The sequence below is a fragment of the Pipra filicauda genome, unplaced genomic scaffold, assembly GCF_003945595.2.
Source record: "Pipra filicauda isolate LSUMZ 115617 unplaced genomic scaffold, ASM394559v2 scaffold52_size3558583_pilon, whole genome shotgun sequence".
Classification (NCBI taxonomy): Eukaryota; Metazoa; Chordata; class Aves; order Passeriformes; family Pipridae; genus Pipra; species Pipra filicauda.
In genome coordinates this window covers 2,569,846-2,591,620 of record NW_024104676.1, presented here as the reverse complement: position 1 = coordinate 2,591,620, position 21,775 = coordinate 2,569,846, and the positions used below count along the sequence as shown (strand labels likewise).

The 21,775-nt window shown below is 33.9% G+C and overlaps 1 protein-coding gene across 3 annotated transcripts in view; it reads left to right on the top strand.

Annotated features, from left to right (window-relative positions):
• CDH19 (cadherin 19) overlaps positions 1 to 21,775 on the top strand; it is a 113,701-nt gene that overhangs the window by 56,630 nt on the left and 35,296 nt on the right. For all 3 annotated transcript variants that reach the window (XR_003541085.2, XM_027723120.2, XM_027723121.2), the window contains exons 2-3: positions 17,242 to 17,468; positions 20,695 to 20,989. Coding sequence is in view for 2 of the 3 variants with exons in the window: in XM_027723120.2 (XP_027578921.1) it covers positions 17,271 to 17,468; positions 20,695 to 20,989 (493 nt within the window). In the remaining variant the exon portion in view is untranslated. The remainder of the gene's footprint in view (positions 1 to 17,241; positions 17,469 to 20,694; positions 20,990 to 21,775) is intronic.

Below are 21,775 nucleotides of genomic sequence, written 5' to 3'. Positions count from 1 at the left end.
TAAAGTATGATCATAAAATACCACAGAAATAATTTTCTGTTTTTCTAAAAAAAGTTTAATTCAAGTACCTAGCACTGACGACACTGACTTAAAGATTTTTAGAGGGCATACCTCAACAGTAATTGCTTTATATCTTCAGGACATAAGTTAGGTAGCTACAGACATGTAATGGCAAGTTTGCATACAGGTCTGTAGGTTTTAAACTATTTATCATTTTTGAAAAAATAAATTACATATACAAATATATAAAAGATAAACAATTTCATAGCGTGTTCATTAAATTGCGTATAAGCTCTTCAGTTTGCAAACATAAGTTGGTGTTCTTTTTTTGATCCTTTACAGAGGCACAACCTGGCTGTACAGGAATAGTCTACCAGTGATGCTAATAATATGTTAAAAAAATCCCTTTTAGTGTGGGAAGCTATTTTGTACTATGAACTTGTGAACTAATTCTAAAAGTATGCATATATTTAGTTCCTGTTTTGTTTTTCAGTAGTCATAATACACTCTAACTCTTCCATTTCTGCATCTGTGATAACGACAACAAAAATTATTATAAATTCTTTCACTTGTAATTTTCTTGCAGGTTGCGATTATAGCAGGGGACTTTTTTTCCCAAGTTTTGCAATTAATCTGCCATTTGCTGATAGCATTATATAAAACCTGTAGAGTTCAATTTATTCCATTGAACTCAACCCAGTCAAAGACCTCTTTCTATAAAGAAAGTTAAGAAGGATCTTAGTTATCAGATGGATAAAGGGATTAAACTCTGAGTATTTTCTATTTTGCATTGTGATGTTTATAGATCAGTTAGGATATTGTGCTAAAATATAATAAAATTATATTATCTTAAAATTATATTTTTCTTTCAGTTGTTTTCATCCCTGTGCTTCTCACACAGAAATAAATCCTGTAGTTTTGGGGATGTTGTAGAAGCATTCTAAAGAGAATTGAGCATTTGGATTTAGATGTAGTGGGGTTGGAAGTAGTTCTTAGATATTGTATTAAGTTGCTCAACATACTCAACACTATATAAGAAAAAGCCCTGTGACATGAAGAGATTAACCGTAGGCTTCAAAAGAGACTACCTTTACTAAGGAGTTGAAGCCATAAACATGCTGCAAGCATCCCAGTCACCATCCTACTTTATCAGACATTTTCCCCCTTCAAACATTCTCCTCTATTGCACAAGTAGTAAATAACCTGGCAAAAAACAAACAAACAAACAAGCAGTTTTTTAGTTTTGGAGTTTATTTCTGAGGGTTTTGTTTGTTTGTTTGTTTGTTTTAGTTTGTTCAACTCATAGCATACAATGTTTCCATTCAAAGAACAAGAAGGACTGTCCGGGGCAGCAAAAGTGTCTGGTGTTAGATAGAAGAGAGGGAAAAGGCAGGCTAAAGTCACGGTGCTATTGAAAAAAGTTGTTAAATTCTAAGCGATAAATTGTAAACTATCCTTTAAGAGGATTGCAGAAGAGCAAGGTAGTCCTCTAAGGGGGTAAAAAGGGGACTCTAACAATTCATTTGCCATTAATCACAAAACTCCCCTGAATTTTCAGTGCTGAACAATGTTCTACTGAAAGCCGGTGGAAGTGCTCTTCAAGGTGAAGTGCTTTCATTACAGAGGAATTATGTGCGCTGTATATTAAATCAGTTGCTGTTTCCACAAAGATGGCATTGTAAGACTGAACTGCAAGAATCCTGATAACAGATCATACTTTGGTTTAAGGTTACCTTTTCAAAAACCTTGCTTGGTTTCTATTTGATCCTAGCTGCAAGTAGTTCAACATCCAGTTTGATATTAATATTTGGAAAAAAAATCAAATGCTTTGATCCACAGATAAAAATGCGTGCCATCTTTTCCTGTTTACTATGAACCAACTGGATTTGTATGAGATAATTTCTTTCCCATTTCATTCTCTTTCACAGAGAAATATAATCCTTTTTTCTTGGAGGTTGTGTGTGAATGTTTCGTGCAATTGTTTCTTTTAGTTTTACCTAATCCTTCTTGACACTATTTCAGCAATGAGTAGAATCAACACATTAGATTTATTTGTTACTCTACAGAGTAGAGCTTATTTTAACATTCTACTAAGAAAACTTGAAACACTTGTATTTCTTTATTTGGAAAATGATGCTCTCTATCCAGTGGGGATTTTTTTGTTTTGTTTTCACATTGCTGTGCTAGCGTTCTTAGAATGGATAATGGCCCTGGCCCCTTCCCAGAGAAGGGGATTTCTGTGCTGTGTTTAAGATTCCATAGCACCATGCCAATACCCTATCCCTGTTTCTACTCCTTTGATACTACACAGAGAGGGTGAAATAGTACAATAACATAATCAGCATTAGTGACTTCTATTTTGAGTCATATTTCAGTTACAGGCAAGAAGGTCACAAAAGTAATTTGAAGGAAAATGAGAGTGAAAATGTACAGAATTTACTTTCCTGGCTGACAGGCGCTGGCAATAACAGCAAGAACTCAGGACTAAAATATTTTTATTGCTCTTTAGTACATGCTTCTCTGTAGCAAAACCATGAAACCAGGGAGTAATCCCAGTTTCTCCCTTCTTGAATTTTCAACCAGTTGTCTAAGTACTTTGATTTTTTTTTTTTAAACAAAGTACTAATGAAATTATGATGCATTATTGAATGAAGTTTCAATCCAAGTTAATAAGAACGTGTCTGTATTTTGCCAATACCTTGCACAGAAAAAGGCTTTGTGAAAACAGTTAAATATATTTCTGTAATTTAGACACTAGCTTTAAGAGTGGTCTTTTAATTCTGAGTGTCCAGAGGACAGATATTTTCATTAAAATTAATGCTTATGTTTGGAGACTAAATAGGCTGTAGCACACACAAAGTTCATATGCTCTATAATAGCCTTTGAGAGAAAAAAAACAAAACCACATAACCAAAAGAAAACCCAAACCCATATATATATATGAATTCAGAATTACAGGACAATCTTTAATAAAAAAATATTTTCCATAAGAAATCTCTAAAAACTCATAATAAGCTGAATAGCAGTGGAGGTTGGAGAAGGAAGATGAGAGGAAACCTATCATCAAGGCAACTGCCTATGTTATCTCAAAACTCATGAGAACTTCCCACACAAAGCAAAACTTATTTAAAATCACAAAAAAATCCCAAAAAAACCCCCCAACCCTTCTATCATTGTATGAGACAACATAGAAATTTATGACTGTGGCATATCTGTTTCTTGTTTTCTTTCACTTTTGTTAACAGTCTTTTTTTTATTTGCCTGAAGAGTTTACCATGTCCTGTTGCCCTCATGACATTTATCTACTGTTTACAAGTCCTGGACAGGAAACTATAAAAGTACCTGAACTGCCCGGAATGATCGGACATAACTGGAATGAGTCAAAACAGAAATCCAAGGATAAAATCTAATGGCATGATGAGCTCCCATCCATGGAGAAATATAGATGTCAATCTGCTCCTTGAATTAAATGTGCAGGGGAAACTTACAGGTTCAATATCGTATTGAAAGCTGGAATTAGAATTAAAATACAGGAAAAGAATGAAGTAAGGCAACATAGAATAAAACTGTAGTGGCAATTCCCATTTGAGCTGGTCTTTTCACACTTGCAGGGTTAAAATAAATAACTGATGTACTCAGGAATCTCATAAAAAAGTAATACAGAATTCATTAATTGAGGGAATTAAATGAAATAGAATTTGTTCTCTAAGACATTTGAAGTTATAGATAGATTTGATGATTAAAATGTCCCTATCTATTTACTAGTGCAATCTTCCCAAAGAATGTTTATTATGTCTATAATATTTACCAATGCTATTTAGAGAAGCTGCACTGCAGCCTGGTTTACAATTTCAATCTGTCCAATTCCTAAATGTGGCGTAAAACAGAAGGTGTGGGGAAGGAGGGAAAAATTAAACAGAGAGAAAAAACCTGTTACTGTTCTCAGAGTTAGTGGGTGATCTTAAATCAATTTTAAGATTTTCAGTTTGTGATCAAGAAGCTGAGAAGCAGGGAATTGTCTGAAATAAGCAAATATATACTTATTTTTTATTACTTAATTTTTACATCCATCTTGACGCCACCCAGCAAAACTGTTGACTAGGCCATACTCTTAATCCAAAAGTATGCAGTGACCCTAAGTAAATCATGATGCCCATGACAAAATGATGTGGTTCATAACACATTGTTCCAAAGACTTCTCCTTCAGTCTTGTTGTTCCACATTTGCTTACCTCAGCACTGCTACTGCAAATTATATCTATGGAATGGGAACAATAACAATTGACTCCAGTCCCATTGTTTTCACCGGATTGTGAAAGTCTAAGTATGCCATCCTCTCTTTCTGTTAAATCCACATGGCCTTTATGGAGGTTAACAGTTAATCTGGGCATTTTTTTCAAAAAAATTCTTAATAAATTAATAACATAGCTCATAATCTTTATTAACACTACTGTTACCATATCCTGGTTTCCTGTTCCTTTTCATTCTCCTTGGCTTTTTGAGGGGCTTACTATCTAACATACAAATACTCTTGAAACAGCTCGGGGCAATCAAAGCCCATTTTTCACTAACTAAGGAACTGACACTTATTTATTAAATATATATAATCCATCGACTTTATAGACCTAAATAATTTAAGATCATTACTGTCTGCAGGATATGAGTTCTGGCTTATATAAACTAGTGAATTAAGTCTTTGTCCATTGAGTTACTATGGCAACTTCATGGACTTTCCAGTTTCAGTTGGCTTGCAATGAATTAAAGTCAGAAACTCAGGCAGACTCCTGAAAGAAGGGGAATTATGTGGACGAAACTGGCTTTAAAGCAGTGAGATATCCATAGAAACCTATTACAGTAATTTCTTTTGTAAAAACTTATTTGAGGGGGAAATTTAAACATTCTGATTTAGTGAATCATGGTATCTCCAAAAGTTCATGCATATTCGTGTGTTTATATGCACTGAAGTTATCCATTCAGCTGCACAGGAAGGAAAGAATACTCTAGAGCCTGATGAAGGAAATGTCTATGAAGCAGGCATGTCAATGGCCAGGTCCCAGGTCAAGACGTGGTTTGAAAAGTATCCACTCCTTTCAATGAACTCTGAAGAACAATTTCTTCACTGCACATTTTCATGTGCCACTGTGAAGGGATTAACTTTGAAAAAAGTACCCAAAGTCTTGCACATAACTTTTAGAAAATATGAAGAGGTCTCCTATATCCTACCCTAAGATTTTATTAAAACATTGCTTTCTGGAGGAAATTCAACCCTGTCTCTCACAAACATAGTAATTAACACAGTGAAGGATGGGAATTACAATCTGTACTTTTTTTCCTGCTCTTCTTCATGGGTTGCTGGCTGAATTTACAGAGATATATAGAAGTTACTAATATAAATTGGTTATGGTCATAGCAAAAACAGTCGTGGTCATATTTTGCCAACTAAACACCATAAATCTCTAATTTTTATAGGCAAGTTTCCAAGATCACACATTGGTGGTTTCTATTTAAGAAAATCAATATGGATAATGATATGAAACTAGTTGTACACATTCAATTTTACCCATATTTCAAATATTTTCATATTTTCATGTATCATTTTGTTTGGTGTTACTTAGTTTCTGGATTGTGTTTTTGTTTTGTGTTTTTTTAAAGTTTACCTTGTTATTTTGTATCTTTATTCAGAATTTTTTTCCAAGAAATTAATATTTCACCGTTACATATTCTTACTTAAAATAAACACAAAAATTCTGGAGAGGTCAGCTTTTTAAACATGTATCATCTGTGGATAAATTGGCTATTTGCAAAGACCTCATGTTTCTTAGATCAACTCCCAAGCCTTCTGTTTCCTGCTTGTCAACAGAGTTATTCATGGATCTTTGAAATCTTCTCAGATCGCTTCTGCCTTCCATGAACTTTGCTCCTTTCTTGACTGCAAAAATTCCTTTGGTAGTACGTGTTGGGCCACATTATCATCAAGGTCTGATAATAATAACTTCTATAGTTGTCTTAATCCTTTCTCTTACCTCTGGAGGAACTACTTTGACCATTCAGCACACCACACTAACGTCACAGTATCAACACCAGCCTTTGGTGTTTTTAATATTATTTTGGAATAACTGGGAGAGTACTTCATACTTAACAGAGTGCTCAGCTACTTTCTACCAAACATGGGGCTCTTGCATTGAATTTTGGCAATTCCTACATATTTCAGATGAAAGGACACAAAACCAAGCAGAAATAATATTTCTGAATAACAACTTTAATTGAGCTATACTGGATACATCTATAGATTTTAGCTAAGATATTAAAGCTAGGGAGAAAATTGAAACATGCAAAGGACCTGTCTGCTGGTTTCCAAAGCCCTGCTCAACAGCAGTGTGCACTAACCAGAAGGCAAGTTATCCTCTGAATGCCTCCTGTGGACTGAAATGTGCCTGGCTCAGCACAATTTGTGCCACTTTCTGATAAAGGTCTGACTCCATGTACAGATTCTTCCTTTCTTTCCTAGTCACTGTGTGAAAATCAAGTCTTGCATTTGAAACATCAGACTCTTCTAGTCTCTCACTTCTTGTAACTTACTACTCACCATGATTATTACCCTATTAAAGTCATCCTAGACAGCATTTACTTTTTGTGTTAACTCCTCGTGTTTCTGCCTCTCTCCTCTACTTGCTTCTTGGCTTAAGAAGCTTCTTCGATTGAAAGAAAAAGTAGGTGATGAAGTTTAAAAATGTTGAGTCTGATTGTGCATTTTAATAATTTAGTAACACATAAAAGCATTGAGGATATCTGCTCAGTTGGAGATACAAAATCTAAGGCTACAAAGTACATACGAGCTCTTGAAATAGGCAAAATTACCCTCTGAATGACTGACAGAGACTCTGGCTCAACAATATAATATAGCACAATTTATTTTTTACAATAGGCTTCTAAGAAGTAAAATATCAAAAGAAATCTGCACAGAGAGGTCTATTTGAGAGATAACATTGAGCAGAGAAGCAAAAGAGGTTCACACAGGTAATGAGAATGACACACAAAGAGGGAAAAAGCTTGTCTAAAGATGCAATAAACTGTTATTGCAGGTGACCTATAGCAGTGGGGACAGAGCTGACAGGTGAATAGGTAATTCATTAATCCTTTGTGCAAATAGGAAAAGTTTTTAAATGAAGAAAGGGAAAAAAAGTGGGGCGGGACATTCAGTGCCTCAGCTTCTCAGTGAGAAAGAAGGCTTCAATGTAGGCTAGAAAGAGGAAGAATCATATTGTAGTAAGAGAAAAAAATGGTTGGAAAAGGAAAGAAATTGATGAAAAGTTTAAAAAATCGGAACAGAAAATATGGAGAAATAAAAAAAATATTTTGTCAGCTTCAAAGGTACCTGAGCATCTGGTTTTCTTCTATCAAGGGCATTAGTCCAGGAGATAAGTAATCTTGATAACTATAAGAATTAACTGAATTAACATCATCTGAATTTGGGGGGTACTCTGAAGTCTTTAGCTATGTTGAATTTTTAATCCAATTTTTCCACTACTCTCACATCTTTTTGTTTTTTCTTTTCCCCTCTAAAAAAATGTAATATACTTGAAGAATTACCAGAATGTAAGGACCCAAGATAAAAGTGTGTTGAAAGGGCAGCATGCATGGGTATTCAAGGTACTAAATAGTAGCTAGGAACTTTTCAAAGGGTATTTCCTACATTGACATAATATTTTACAAAAACCACCCAACAACACAGTGCAACCTGAACTTGACTTTTAAAAAAGCAAGTTTCAACACAGATTCTAAGTGCTGTTCCTGACTTTCTTATTAATGGATTTTTAGTCAAAGTGAATTAATAATTAATAAGAATTTCCAAAGATATCTTAATTTGATTCAAGGTAAGGACTACATTGAATGATAATAAAAGTAGGAACAGTGTTTTCCCCCTCTTATAGGATGAAATATATTGCATGTACCAAGTAGCAAGATAAGAGAAAGCAAATTTTTTTTAATGGATAAGTATGCAAGTAATTGACAAAAATTATGCTCTGAAACATCAAAAGACAACTTGATCATGAAGAGTGTCAAGACCTAAGTCCCAGATACTATGTAATTTTGTCTTAATTTTTTTTAGCCTGATAATATTATTTTATGTTATCTTATAGTACAGAAATATCAGAAAGGTCTAAAGTAACACCTATCCTTTAAAAATAGCTTTTTAGTCAAGAAGGTTTGGAGAATGTAGCACCAATAGCTAGAAAAAGCATCCTATTTTTAGAATTTGCTTCATTTATGACTCTTATAAAAAATTATTCTATTAAAAAAATGCAGAATTTGCAAACCTGATGGGATTTGTTGGACTATGTATGGAAAATTTTATTCCACACCTCGAAACTCAACAGAAAAGAAAAGAAACCCTTTTTGAAAATCTTTGACATGAAATTGCTTATACAACGCCCTTTATGTTTTCTGGATGACCTAATGCTCTGTTCCTATGCTGTTCTGAGTACCTCAGTGCCTGAGAAGTGTTTACAAAGTTTAATGGAATCGAATAAGAACTGCATTTTATTGATAAATTTTTTATATATGAGAAATTGAAAAAGGATATCAGCCTTTAACAAAATTGATAGAATGAGTGAAGAAAAGATATGTTCCTGGTAGCATAGAAGAACAGTGAAGTATTAAAATCAGGAGTAAGGGAGAAACAAGCTTCTGATCATTGAGACCTAAGGAGAACTGAAACTGAGGTTATTCCATTGCACTTTTCCAACTAACTTCCGCTATGGTGATGCCCATAGTGCATGTATGTATGCAAGAGACTTTTTCTGTCTGTGAATTTAAATTATACCTTTAAACTGGATAACTGGATTATTTATCAGAACAGATTTTCTAGTTTATAATGAAAACTCTTAATACTGTTAAAATTAATTGTTCCCTGCTTTATTTACCTTATTGTGCTTTATGACTAAACAGAGAAAAATGGAGTTCATGAAAATTAAAAAAAACATAAAAAAAACTTTCTTTCCTTTTTTTTTTTTTAAGTGAAGATAGGATTTCTTTAACTGTTTTTAAGGTACTGCTTTCTTGAATATTTATTTACTTTACAAATATAAGATTCATCAAAGATAAACATTAACACTTGATTTAATGTTAATGTTTCCCATTGACATAGACTGCTTGCTTTCATTTAAGGTGTTTTCTGATTTATCTCATCTTATGTGGAAAATTAATTCTAAAACCAAACCCAGCAGTTTAACGATAGGTCAAATTCTAGCAAAGAGCATCCTCTTAAATGAAATGTTGAAGCTTTCTTTTATCTTATGTTTGGAGGAATTAAATCTCCCCCAAAACCATGGCAAAGGTAAATTTGTTACACTATTAGTTTGAATGTATGCAAAGAATAATTAAGAATGAATGCAATAAAAGGGACCTAAATCCTGAAAAGAGTTTTGGAGCATTTCATGAAGTGTCATCCTGAAAATCATTTGGCAAACAGATTCAAGTGTGAAGCACAGAATGTGGTCCTCTACATCGTTATGCTGACAAGTGGTTCTTCAGTACTGAGTGGTATCCTGCAGAGCCGAAAATGTTCCAGTAGGATTTGCCCAGTGAATCAAACACCTTGTAATTGGATTTGCTACTTTCCTATAATAAAAAGCAAATGCCAGAAGGCAAGAATTTCTGTTTTTACTGTGTACATGTGTTAGTCTTTTAATCAGCAAAATATTTAACCTAAAATACAAGGGTTTAGTCATAATTTTCTGTAGTGCAAACTATCTTAAAAATAAATAATAGTCTCAGTTGAGGAAACCTACAATTAAAACTAAATATTTGCTTATTTTTAGTGTAGAGAGTGCAGTTTACCACACCTACTGGCATAACTGAATCTTTTAGCATCTCAGCATCTGTTTACCAAATCAATTTTTACATCAGAACATAATTCCTGAAGCTATTGAATGTCTGCAGAAAATGAACATAATTTTTCATAAAGTTAAGTCCTAAGGTAAGCATTTCAATTTTTCATTAGCTAGGAAGCATCTGGACTGACATAGGAAACAGCTGTATGGCAAAAAGTCTGTATAAAAGGATGAAATATAATCATTAATTTACCAGTGTTTAGACAAGAGACATAGATATTTCTCCTTCATTTTTCTTCCCTACAAGAAAGTAAAGTAGGAATGTCTGTGTCTGGTCTATGAAACTATTCACCAAATAACTTCATACTTTAGCTAATAACATGTGGAAAGCCATGCTTCCAGAAGAAGAGAAGACACCACAGCAACCAGGGAACAATTCTAAGGTTTAATTGCCCCTGGGGAAATCTGCTGCATCTGTGTGACATTCTTGGTGATACCTGCTGGTCCCTTTGGGGGATTTCAGTAGACTCAAAAAAAAAAAAAAAAGAAAGCCTTAATTTTTCTTTATTAATTTGTGATGTTTCAGATTTAATTTTAATATTATCTGAAAAACAGTAACACAAATACTCATAGAGGAAGTTTAAAAAAATACTGGCTTGCCTTTGGCTCAATCCCTACACAGTATTTACCTTAACCAGCATTTCCAAAGGTCACCTCTGCAAAGCAAAAGCTGTCTGACAGAGTTCTACCCACCAGAAGTTTAACCTTACACACACTCTGTGTTGATGGTGGGAATGGTATGACTTTTTCTTTGTGCCCAGAGACTCTTTAGGTGAGTTGGGTTGTCTTTTTCAGGTTCTGTCTGAAGTAGCAAAGAAATTACAATGAGAAGACTTAGATCTCCTTCTGCCTTGGGCATGACTGAAATTTTTGAGGCTGCACTTTCATGTCTATGTAATATGATTGATAACAGTGAGTGAAATAATGATTTCATGTTTCCATAATCATGAGAGTCTTTGTTTACAGAGTTACATCAATGGCAGCAGTCCCCTAAGGGAAATCAAACATAAGAATGGTGAATCATATACAGAAATATCGAGCTGGTTCCTGTTACATGTATCTCCAACAAACTTGAAGATCAGCAACCAATTCCTCAGTTCTAAAAATACCAGTGGAATAAGATTGCAAAAGGCAGGAGAGTGGCTACTTCATCTTGTATCCTCACAGCCATCAGGACACAGATGTTGTGCAGCCAGTGCTATATGCTAAAGTTCAAATGTAATACAATAGCACCAACAGTCACTGACTTCAATTCATAAAAAGGTTTATTTCTCAGTATTGGTTTACTCATGTGTATTGGTGATTAATATAGTTCCACTAAGGACATGAGAACTACCAATGATTGTGGAATGAGGTTGTAGAACACACAATATCCTACCATATCTTCCATACTACCTCCTTTGGGTTGTAGGCTGAACAGGGAACAGATGTACTACTCGTTTTCTTTACTCACTGCAAGAAATCTCATCCTTCACCTTAGATCCTTTTCTCTTTATTTTAAAAAAATCTCCTTTCCCAAGAATTGCTGTATGTTTTTAATTGGAGACATAGGATTTCAAAAAATAAATATTACTATTTGATAGTGCAAACGTGTTTTGACTCTCTAGTCTGGACAGTGTTCTGGCTACTGCTTGTCATGGTTTGAAGAGTCAGGGTTTTGTCATCCAAAATGGCACCCAGGCTTCTTCTACAGGGACACAGATATTGTAGTAAAATATGGGGATCAAGATATCATGTTAATATACTACCTAGAAATAACATCAGTAAAACACTATAAAACAATAGGAGTGACAGGATTTCTAGTTGATCTGCTCTACACTGATTAAAATCCATAGACTTAAAGGCACTAATCAACTAAAAAATTCATTTCTCTAAGCTATTTTATCCACTTATAACTGACAGATAATTACTCTGGTAATTCTGTATAATAGTTGGAAAACCTTCCCTAATGACACAATGGCATATTTGCAAAATGAAGAAAATAATATACCATTTACAGTGAAGTGAAATTTATCCACGTTTATAACATCTAAGCAATTGATCTCCATGTAAGTGAAGTTCTGGGTGACTAGTGGAGACACATGCAGCCATACTGTGTTAATATGCACTACCAGTCAACATAATTTGGTCAAATGTCACATCAAGATGTGCATTACAGAAGACACTTCTCAAGGTTAAGTAGAAGCTTTTAAAATAGCTAGTTCTGCAAAAGACTAGCAAGACAATTTTTGAGTTACCTGTAATTAATCGATTGAAGATATTATTACAGTTAGGTGTTAGTTCTGATGACCATAGTATAATTAAATTCAGAATACTTGTTAGATGCAGCAGTCAAAATTTAAGAAAGAAAAATGTGTGAAAGACCAGAAAGTCAAAATAGACAAAATTAAAATATTTAGATTCAATAAAAATAATAGCTAAACGTAAAATAATATTAAACACTAGAAAAACCACAAAGAGAAGAAATCAGGCAGATAAGCTGACAGGTTTGTGGTAAAGACGACCTGAGCGACAGCAGGACTGGTATCAATTTTTCCATTAAAAAAAAAAAAATTAATCAATCAGTTGATCACAAAATGCTTATGTATGGCATACAGAAACTGTGATTACATTTAGTAAAAATTAGGTTCAAATAGCAAAATAAATTCTTGCTAATTTTTTTCCCTTTTCTCATTGTTGCTTTTTATCAAGTTGGTCAAATATTACTGTTACAATAGTATCTTCCAGCTGGAGCTAGATATGCCATATTTATTCCATAGGAGTTTAGCATGCCTTTTTCTAGTGTCTCCAAATAAAATCCTTAAAATACATAAAGAATGGAAAACTTGCTTAAAAAAAAACTTGGCACTGATTGCAAAAACTCAAATCACAGACAAAATCAACGAAAAAGATAATGCAGAGTTTTAACACTGCAAAAATTATTACCCTAATCTATGTGAAATTCAGCAACAGCAAGAAGTAGCAAGAATAGGATTAGGTCCATTACAGTGTACACTCTGGAAGATTTTATTATTGTTCTGTACAGATTATAAAACAAATATAAACAAACAAACCTCCCCACAAAACATATGTATTAATTACATTAGTTGATATACATATTATTATATATTACTAAGTTTTTGAGAATTCCAGGAGTAATATAGCCTAGGTGTCTACCGTATTGTGCAAAACCTAAACTCGTCAAAGAAAATGAGTCTATATATAGTGTTTTCTGGAAAGAAAATAGAGCAGTAGCACCATAATACTCTAGGATCATCAGTAATCAGCCATATAAAATGCAACCAGGACAAATAGCTGGCAGCAGTACAAATGAGCAAATCTGTAGTGGAGAAATTGGAAGGTTTCTAACCATTCAAGCTTTTTAGAACATGATAATTTGTAGGGGTTAGTTACAAATACCCTTTCTTCTTTATCCTATTAAGTGAAAATTAAAGATAGTAATATACAAGGGAGACAAGTTTAACTACAATCATAATAACATAGATGCATGAAACAGAACATGTAATTGAAACAACATCATCATCTTGAGATAAGAAATGTTTCAAAAGCTGCATATTAATGAATTAGATTGGCTTACATGAATTTTTCCACTTGTTTGCTTGATGTTATTAAAACAAGCAAAGACAACACCAAATTCCACAAAAGGAATATCTTTCAGTCTGGCATTTTTAGTTCTGCTGAATGCTTTCAAGGACAGAGAGATTTGTTTTCTCGGGAGTCACTGTTTCAAAATTCAGATGTAAATAGGATCAAGTACATATACAAGATGGTCCTAATGGTCTCTAGTTAAGGAATATGTTACCACATCCCTTGTTACCATGTTTCAGTGTTTTACCACCTCCTAATTAAAAGGCTTTACTTATATCAAATTATGAGGGGTTTGGTACGAAATTAAGTTTGGTTTTCCTATTCTTCAGCTAACAGAATTGGAACAGAATTTTTCATCATCTTCACTGTAATCTGCTGTTTGGGGTGTTTTTAGTGCTTTAGAAAGTTGTTGTTTGTCTTCAACTTTAGTCTTTTGTTTAAATAAAAAATATTTAACATCCCTGTATCCAAGCAGCAGTATTTTTTAGATCTCTTTCTACTACTTTTCTTGTAATGCTAGGCAGTAACAGGTATTATTTCCAATGGAGAAAGGACGTCACTTGGTGGTGATTCCAGAACAAACCTAACAAAGGACTCTTCAACTTTGTGCCAAGAAAGTAAATCTTAACTCCACAAGAAACTCATTATTTTCATTGGGTATGAAAGGAAGATGCTGCTTTAAAAGTTGTTACAACTGAAATTGATACTCTCATTACTGTGTTCTAAGTATCAGTCTTTATTATTGCAATCCACTGCATGTGTGGAGTGGAGATGTACTCCCTGAAAACTAGGAACAGAAAAGTGGTTTCCATTTCTCTCCCTTGGGAAATCATTATTGACAAATCATTTGCTCATCTCTGAAAATATATTTTTCCTTTTTTTTTTTTTCAATTAGAGATTATTCTACTAAAAAATCTGTCTATTTGTGCATACCACTATAACAACCAAAATCTCCGTGCTTTTCCGAATCCTCCCTTCGATTGAATATTCATTATAATTGAAACAGAAAGTAAAAGGACATTTCATTTACAAAGCCTTTACCAAATGAGTGTAAAACAAGAGACAACTGATGGATAGGGAAAGACAAGGAAGAACAAGGGAATAATGAGACAACACTAGTCATAGTGATTGGCAGTAGTCTCAGTACAGAATCATCTTAAACACTGTGAACATTTTTTTTTTTTTAATTTAAGTGTGTAACAATGAAATTTAGATTTTTAAGAAAAGACTAGAAATAGAGGAGGAAATAAGAAATTAATTTCTGGATATTTTATGAGAGCCACTTTTGAGAGTTAGCTACAATCAGTGGAACAGAAAGAAGATGATTATTTCACAAGGGAACAATTGGATTTATAAAGAATGGCAACATGTGCTGGCCAGAGGCCGGAGGCAGTGTCTCAATGCCAAATGAGTAAGAAGATGTTGGAAGTAAACGTGCTTTGAAAGGTCCTGAAAGTAAAGGCAAATTGAGTATGTTTGATATAGCAGAAATACATACAGTTCTCATTTCGATTACATAGGTTTATATTTTTTACAGAAATTTGCCTACTGTCTGTATTTTCAAGTCAAAGTCTTTTTATACACTAACAGTGTACATGTCCAAATCTAAAAATGTTTATACATGCTCATTTTGTCTGAGATATGATGCTTGAATTCATATAACATGGGCTATTAATATAAATTAATAAAAAGGAGACACAAAAATAGACCAAAATACTAATTGTATTCTTTGTGTTGTTCATCTCTAACTGCTGAGCACATTGCAAAAATGTGGCCAACAACAGACCTGTGTAGCTATATTTTGTACTCTCGCTATGTTGCTGTGTATACAGAGTGTCCTCACTGAAGAAACTATGAATTTGATAACTGTTTGACATTCACTCTGTGTGAAATACTGCCCCACAAGTCTGAAATACCATGTTGAACAATGTGGGCAATGTCACAAGAAGCATCTAAAACAACAACAAAAGGGTAGCCAGAAGTATTTTCTATGGCTCAGACTGAACACCTGTCTCTTCATACTGAATATTGAAGTAACTTTTTTTATGATTCCTCAAAAAGGTCTCTTTGACTGTTCAGTTTTCATTGCTTGATTTGTCTGCCCTTTGGTATGTGCTGCAATAAAATGAATGTTCATTTTCAAGGTTAGTTTCTGTGAAGATTACTGCTTAGCGTTAAGTACCTTCATTGCATAGAGCCTCTCCAAGGTCTTTAGGCCTTTTAAGCCTCACTCAAGCTTTATTTCAGAGCCAAGTTGAACGTTGTTGGCCTTGTTTTCCATGTCACAAATATTATTCTTTCAGCTATAGGAAAATAGGCAGTTTTCCACGGGAAACTGAAACTAGAGAATACCCAAGTCACATTCCTTCTATTTAAGTCTCATTTTGCACTGTTACAGCTTTACAGTCCAAAACCAAAAAACATTAATAACTTGGAAGGTACACTTTAGCATCTATGGTTCTATATGACTTTACTATTAGAACTTCTTTATCTTTTCTCTCTCTCTCTCTCCATATATATATGTATATGCAGATTATATTTTAACAAACTGTTGTCCAACATCATATGAAATTGTTGGAAAATAATAAATAGTTTTCTGTATTATCTGTCTTTTTAAACAATTATGATGTTTCCCTTTAGATAAGGATTGGTATTTATAACATTATTATTTAAATCATTAACTTAAAATACACGCATTGTATTTTATCCTGGATAACTAGACTTCTGGATTTTTCAGCCCTAAGGAAAATACATCCAAATATTTCTTTCCAGTGACTAGGGTATGACCAATTCATAAACCAGACTGTTCCTGCATAGAAAATATTATTCTTTAAGGTTAAAGCCTTGAAAAGAATGGCTAATGTCTTAAAACCCTCAAATAGGGTTTTAAGACTTGAAATGTGTATGGTAAGTATTTTTAAAATTTTCCTTTTTTCCTCATGTAAGATGGCTATTCTTAACTGAGCAATGCATTATACTTAAAATTCAGAGTTTCCTTTATTCTGCCAAAAATCACTGAAAAGTCAGTAACAGCTTATAATTTGTGAAAAGTCTTCATTTTCTGAAAGTATGTTTTGTACCTATGAAACTAGCTGCAGAAACCTACATCTTTCAAGATGCATTTGCCCTTCGACTGCTTAATTATAGCCAATAATGTCAGAGGTGGTAAAATCAGTTAAGACAATTTCTATCAACCAGGAAGGAGAGGTGTAGATTTTTGCTGCTTCTTCATGATGCCCTACCACTTTTGGTATTTTTGCAGGCATTTGGTTGAGCTGGGAGAGTGGGTAAGAAGAGGTTAAACAAATATCTGCACCACTCTGTTTCAGCTGCCAGACATCAGGACCACTAAGGCTAGATGTTCACCCTTCAGGCAGTTCTGTGACTGCAGCTCAAAATGAGCCCTGCCTAACCAGAAGCATACAATTATTCCAATCAAATTATTCCTGGGCTACACAATACAATTACCCAGTTTAATTTGAAAGATGATTTAATTGAAGGATGATTTTCCTTTTTTTTTTTTTTTGCATACAAACTCCCTGTATAGGATATTCATAAAGGAAAGTTGAGCACTTGACTTTCATGCCAGAATATCTATTTTAAACAGAAACAGACTTTGTTTCAACTCTTTCCTTTTAGGGAGAGGAGGAGGTTTTAACACTGCAAATCAGCTCTTATATTAGCACAGAATAAATATATAAAAGTGGAAAGACAAAAGTGATGCTTTGTCAATTATTTTTATTTTTTTTCCTCTTTCACAGATTAAAATTGATTGAAAGAAGGTTTCAGCATGAATTTCTCTGCATTGATACCTCTCATGGTGATGCTGGTTCAACTTTGGCCTTACTCCCTCAGCATGCAGAACCACAGTGCTCAAAACACAGATCTGTCTTTCACGGGAGTTCGAAGAGTGAAACGTGGCTGGCTATGGGAGCCACTTTTTGCAACTGAGGAACAGATTTCACTGGGTCCTCTTTATATTGGACAGGTATGATAAGTAATGATTCAAGGACAATACAAGGTTAGCTTTAGCATGCTGATTAGCAGCTTCTGCCTTGACTTGGAAGACCAAACATCTCCAATGACCTGGAAATAGCAAGAAAGGTAGAAACTGGAGATCAGGAAGCTGTAATTAGGCATTACTACATCTCTCCTTTCCTGTGACCCTACTGAGGGTCAGAGAACTCCAAGAGTTGGAGGTCATGGTAGTATCAAGGACGTTCCCCCACCTAAGTTGCAGTCAAGGAAATTTCACATTCAATCTGTTACTGAAACTAGTTCTATACACAGCAGACAAAGGTATAAAGCTGAAAAGTTCCTTTTTTTTTTACTTCTGAATGAAAGTTAAGGACTCATTTATCAACATCTGGCAATTTGCTTGTGCTATTTTTGGCATTTCATCAGAGCAGCCATACTGAGCGTAGTGTAGTTTACAAACAGTATTTAGTATGATTTTCTATTACACTAAGTAGCAGCTGATTTACCCGTCATTAATTTTTAATGAAGCAGATTAATACTAAGTCCTTTTACCACCGAGAAACTACAGGAATCTGCATGGTTCATTAGATTAACGCAGGTTTAGCACAACAAGCAATTATTTTTCACCCTCCTTTAAAAATGTGCTTTAAGATAATTGTCTTAATGAGGCTTTATCTGCCCCTTTTCTTCTCTTTCTGCTTATCATTATTATATTTATTATTATTATTTATTTTTGTGTGATAGAAATAACTGTAATCTTGAGATCTAGTTTTCTTTTCTTTAAGGCCCTTTCTAGATGAATGAACCAAAAAAAGTTTAACTGCTAATTAACTAGCACTAAAATTTAATTGGGCCCAAAGGGTGAAGTGTTCAAAATTCATTAATTACTTTTTCCCAGCCCCTTCGAACTAACTACTATGGAAACGTGATGTCTCACTTCTGAAAGAACAAGTTCAGACAGGCTGTATATTTTTTTTGACCATTATTACTCTTACAATACTTCAAAAATAGTTTCCTGCAAAGAAACTTCATAAATATCATGTATTTTCATGATCTCACCTTTCTATTTCTCACAGGTAAACTGGGAATTTTATTGAAGATTATCATTAGTTTGTTGCAGTGTTACCATTGTCTAGTGAGAGATATTTACTTGTGTCTTTTTATTGAGTACAATATACTCTGCTTTCAGCAAATTAAGTGGTAGTCTATGATCAACACATGAATTTTTAGTAATTAAGGCCCTGAAGAAAACTACATCAGTGAAAATACACAGGTAGAGAATCTCCACTTTCAAGTTGCTATTCCATGTAAAATTCCTTTCACAGTCAGAGCTAAATATTCAAATTTTATTTAACATAGACTCGTAACTCCTTTTCTATTATCAAGCTTAAGAAAAGTAAATGTGTCCATTGGCACTGCAATGACAGATATTTGAGAGCAAGTACGAAAATTCTTGTTCTCAGTTCTAATTTACAATAAGAAGACCATTTATTTTGTTGTGCTTAGCCTAAAAAACCCAAGTAAACTGAGAAACTTTAGTATGCTTTCTCAGCAAATGTCATCTGTAAGGGAGTCTCATTTTACATGTTCAAGGTCATGAAATCTTTTGTGGATAAATGATTCTGAGTGAAGTTGCTTAACACAGGTTATTCTAAGCAGCCAGTCCAAGGTATGCTTCCAGAATCTAAGGGTTTTATGCACTCTGTGGTCACATCTGAAACCTGTTAGTGTAAAGATCTAGATATACATCACCTGTCCTGTGCCCTGCAGTTCATTACAAGGAAACCAAGTTTTATCGACAACAAAGAATGTGTGTTGTCCCTTAGCCAGATGCCAATTTTGATGGCGCTAAAATGAGTTTGATCAGATCACTTTTTGCACACAACTACTTATGTTGAAAATATTTGACTTCAAGTTGTTCATATTTTAAATTATTCTAAACTCCCTAGACTTGAAAAATTCTCTTTTGTACTGTCAAGGGTAATTAACTCTGCATATTTTATGTCTTAAATACTTTAAGAGAACTCAGAGCAGGAACTCAAAACTGTTCCTCATATCCCAGAGCAGCGTCCCCATCACATTGTTTTGTTCCAAAGAAAGGTTAAAATTGTTTTTGCAACTTCAGAAGTCATTAGAAAATATTTGAGTAAATCCAATAGCGAAACAGGCCCTTTATACCCTGTAGTTACTTCTTTCCCATTCTGTGTCCTCATATCCTACATTGACCTGTAGGGTCAATAAGCATGAAACAAAACAGTGAGATAATTGAAGTCAATGGTTAGGCATATTATTTGCATTTTAAACCTGTTGCTTCATAAGAGAAGCAAGTTGAATAATTTTATTTTTTTTTTAGCTTTGCATTTTTCAATTATTATCCAGGCTCTTAGAGAATTTGACATTTTTTATTCTAAAACCAAAATAAATAGAGAAAAATAGAGAATTAATGTTATAATAGAAATTGCTGGTTCCATAAAATTCAACTGTGGATGCTTGACATGTTAAGAAATTAAGTTACTGCTATTTAAAAGGTTCTATTATATATTACTAACATTAACAGGGCATGAACAAATGTAGCTGGACCACAATTGTCTCCAAGGCTCAGCTTCATCAAAGGAATTATCATCATAAAGTTCAACTTAGCAAGACAACAGAGGATGTAGATCATCCTGGAAGGAAATGGAAAATGTCTATCAATTTATTTCAGAATAAATAATATAGGCTTACACCACAGAATGGCTTTTCACCTCTAATATTTCAACAGAAATAGAACATCACTGTTGCTCACATTTGCACTTAGTATTGCTAAGTACAGAGGAAAAAAAATACATAAAACTTGCAAAGTACACTGGCCATTTGCAATAACAAAAATTTTAGATAATATTTAATGGTCTTTGCCTTGTTTGCAGCAGAGTTGTATGGGAGCTGATAAAGCAATGAACTAAAGTGGGTACTTACATTCATTTCATTCATTTCCTTCATTTCAAAGTAGCTGAAGCATCTCTTTTCAGGTTTGTCATGCACTCATAAGTCTGTTATATAAATACTTTCAAATTAAATACTTTAATATACTTTAAAATTAAAATGGTTGGCTGAAAATGTGACAATATCTTCTTTTAAATATTAGTATCTAAGAAGGCTCATTAGTGACTGGGTTCACTGTAGAATGAAAACAAATGAATAGTTCAAAAACTTATTCCTCCTAAAGTGTGACTTATTTTTCTGTTTTGTACTTTCAGCTGAAATCAGATTTAGACAAGCAGGATGGCAACCTAGAATACATTTTGACTGGGGAGGGAGCTGGAAGCATTTTTGTCATGGATGAATATAACGGCAAAATTTATGTGACACAAAAGCTGGATCGAGAAAAAAAACCTTTCTACAGTCTAAAAGCAAAAGCAATAAACAGAAGCACTCGACTTCCCGTTGAACCTGAATCAGAATTTATTATCAAGGTTAGAGATGTCAATGACCATGAACCACAGTTCTTGGATGGGCCTTATGTGGCTACTGTTCCAGAGATGTCACCTGAAGGTATTATATGGTGTGAACCAAAATCTTTATTTCTTGATTTTTTTTCTAGATAGTTGTGTGGATACAAAATCTTAATAACATATGTTACAGACTGCTTCTCAGTGAGATGAAAGTAAACTCTTTTACAGGTTTGGAAAAGGTTATAAATATTTCTACTTAACATCCTTGTTTTTAAATATTTATTTTGTACTTGTTTAAAAATACAGCATCATAAGTAAAAATAGGTAGAGTACTGAAGCCAGTTGCAAAGGAGATGTGATGACCACCCTCACTCTCTGTATGTTGCCTACTTATTTACACTGCCAAGCATCTTTCCTATCAGTCAGCTTCTTCTTGTTTGGATTAGATTGCGTGCAATGAAGGACTAACCTTCCGTTTTCCTAAGCACATGAATTTTCCTGTCAAGAGGAACAACTTAATCCCTACACCTCTTCTTTCCCCCTTCCAAATAATCAAACAGACCTGTACTAGGATCTGTCATGTGTCTGGAAACTTATTTCAGCAAATACAAAGCAAAGTCAACATCTGACAAATATAAGTGTATATATACATCTATGTGTACATACACATATGGATACATAATATATGTACACATACATTTAAAGCCTTCAGGCCCTCCAAAATGTGAATACAGCAGACATAAACAAGCATGTTATAGATGCTAACTCCAAGCAACTATCTTCAAAATCAAAGGAAAACTAGATTCTTTAATTCTTACAGAAAGAATCCCAATAATCTCTTTAATTCATACCCCTACCTCTTTTGATTATTTTTATTTGCAATTGA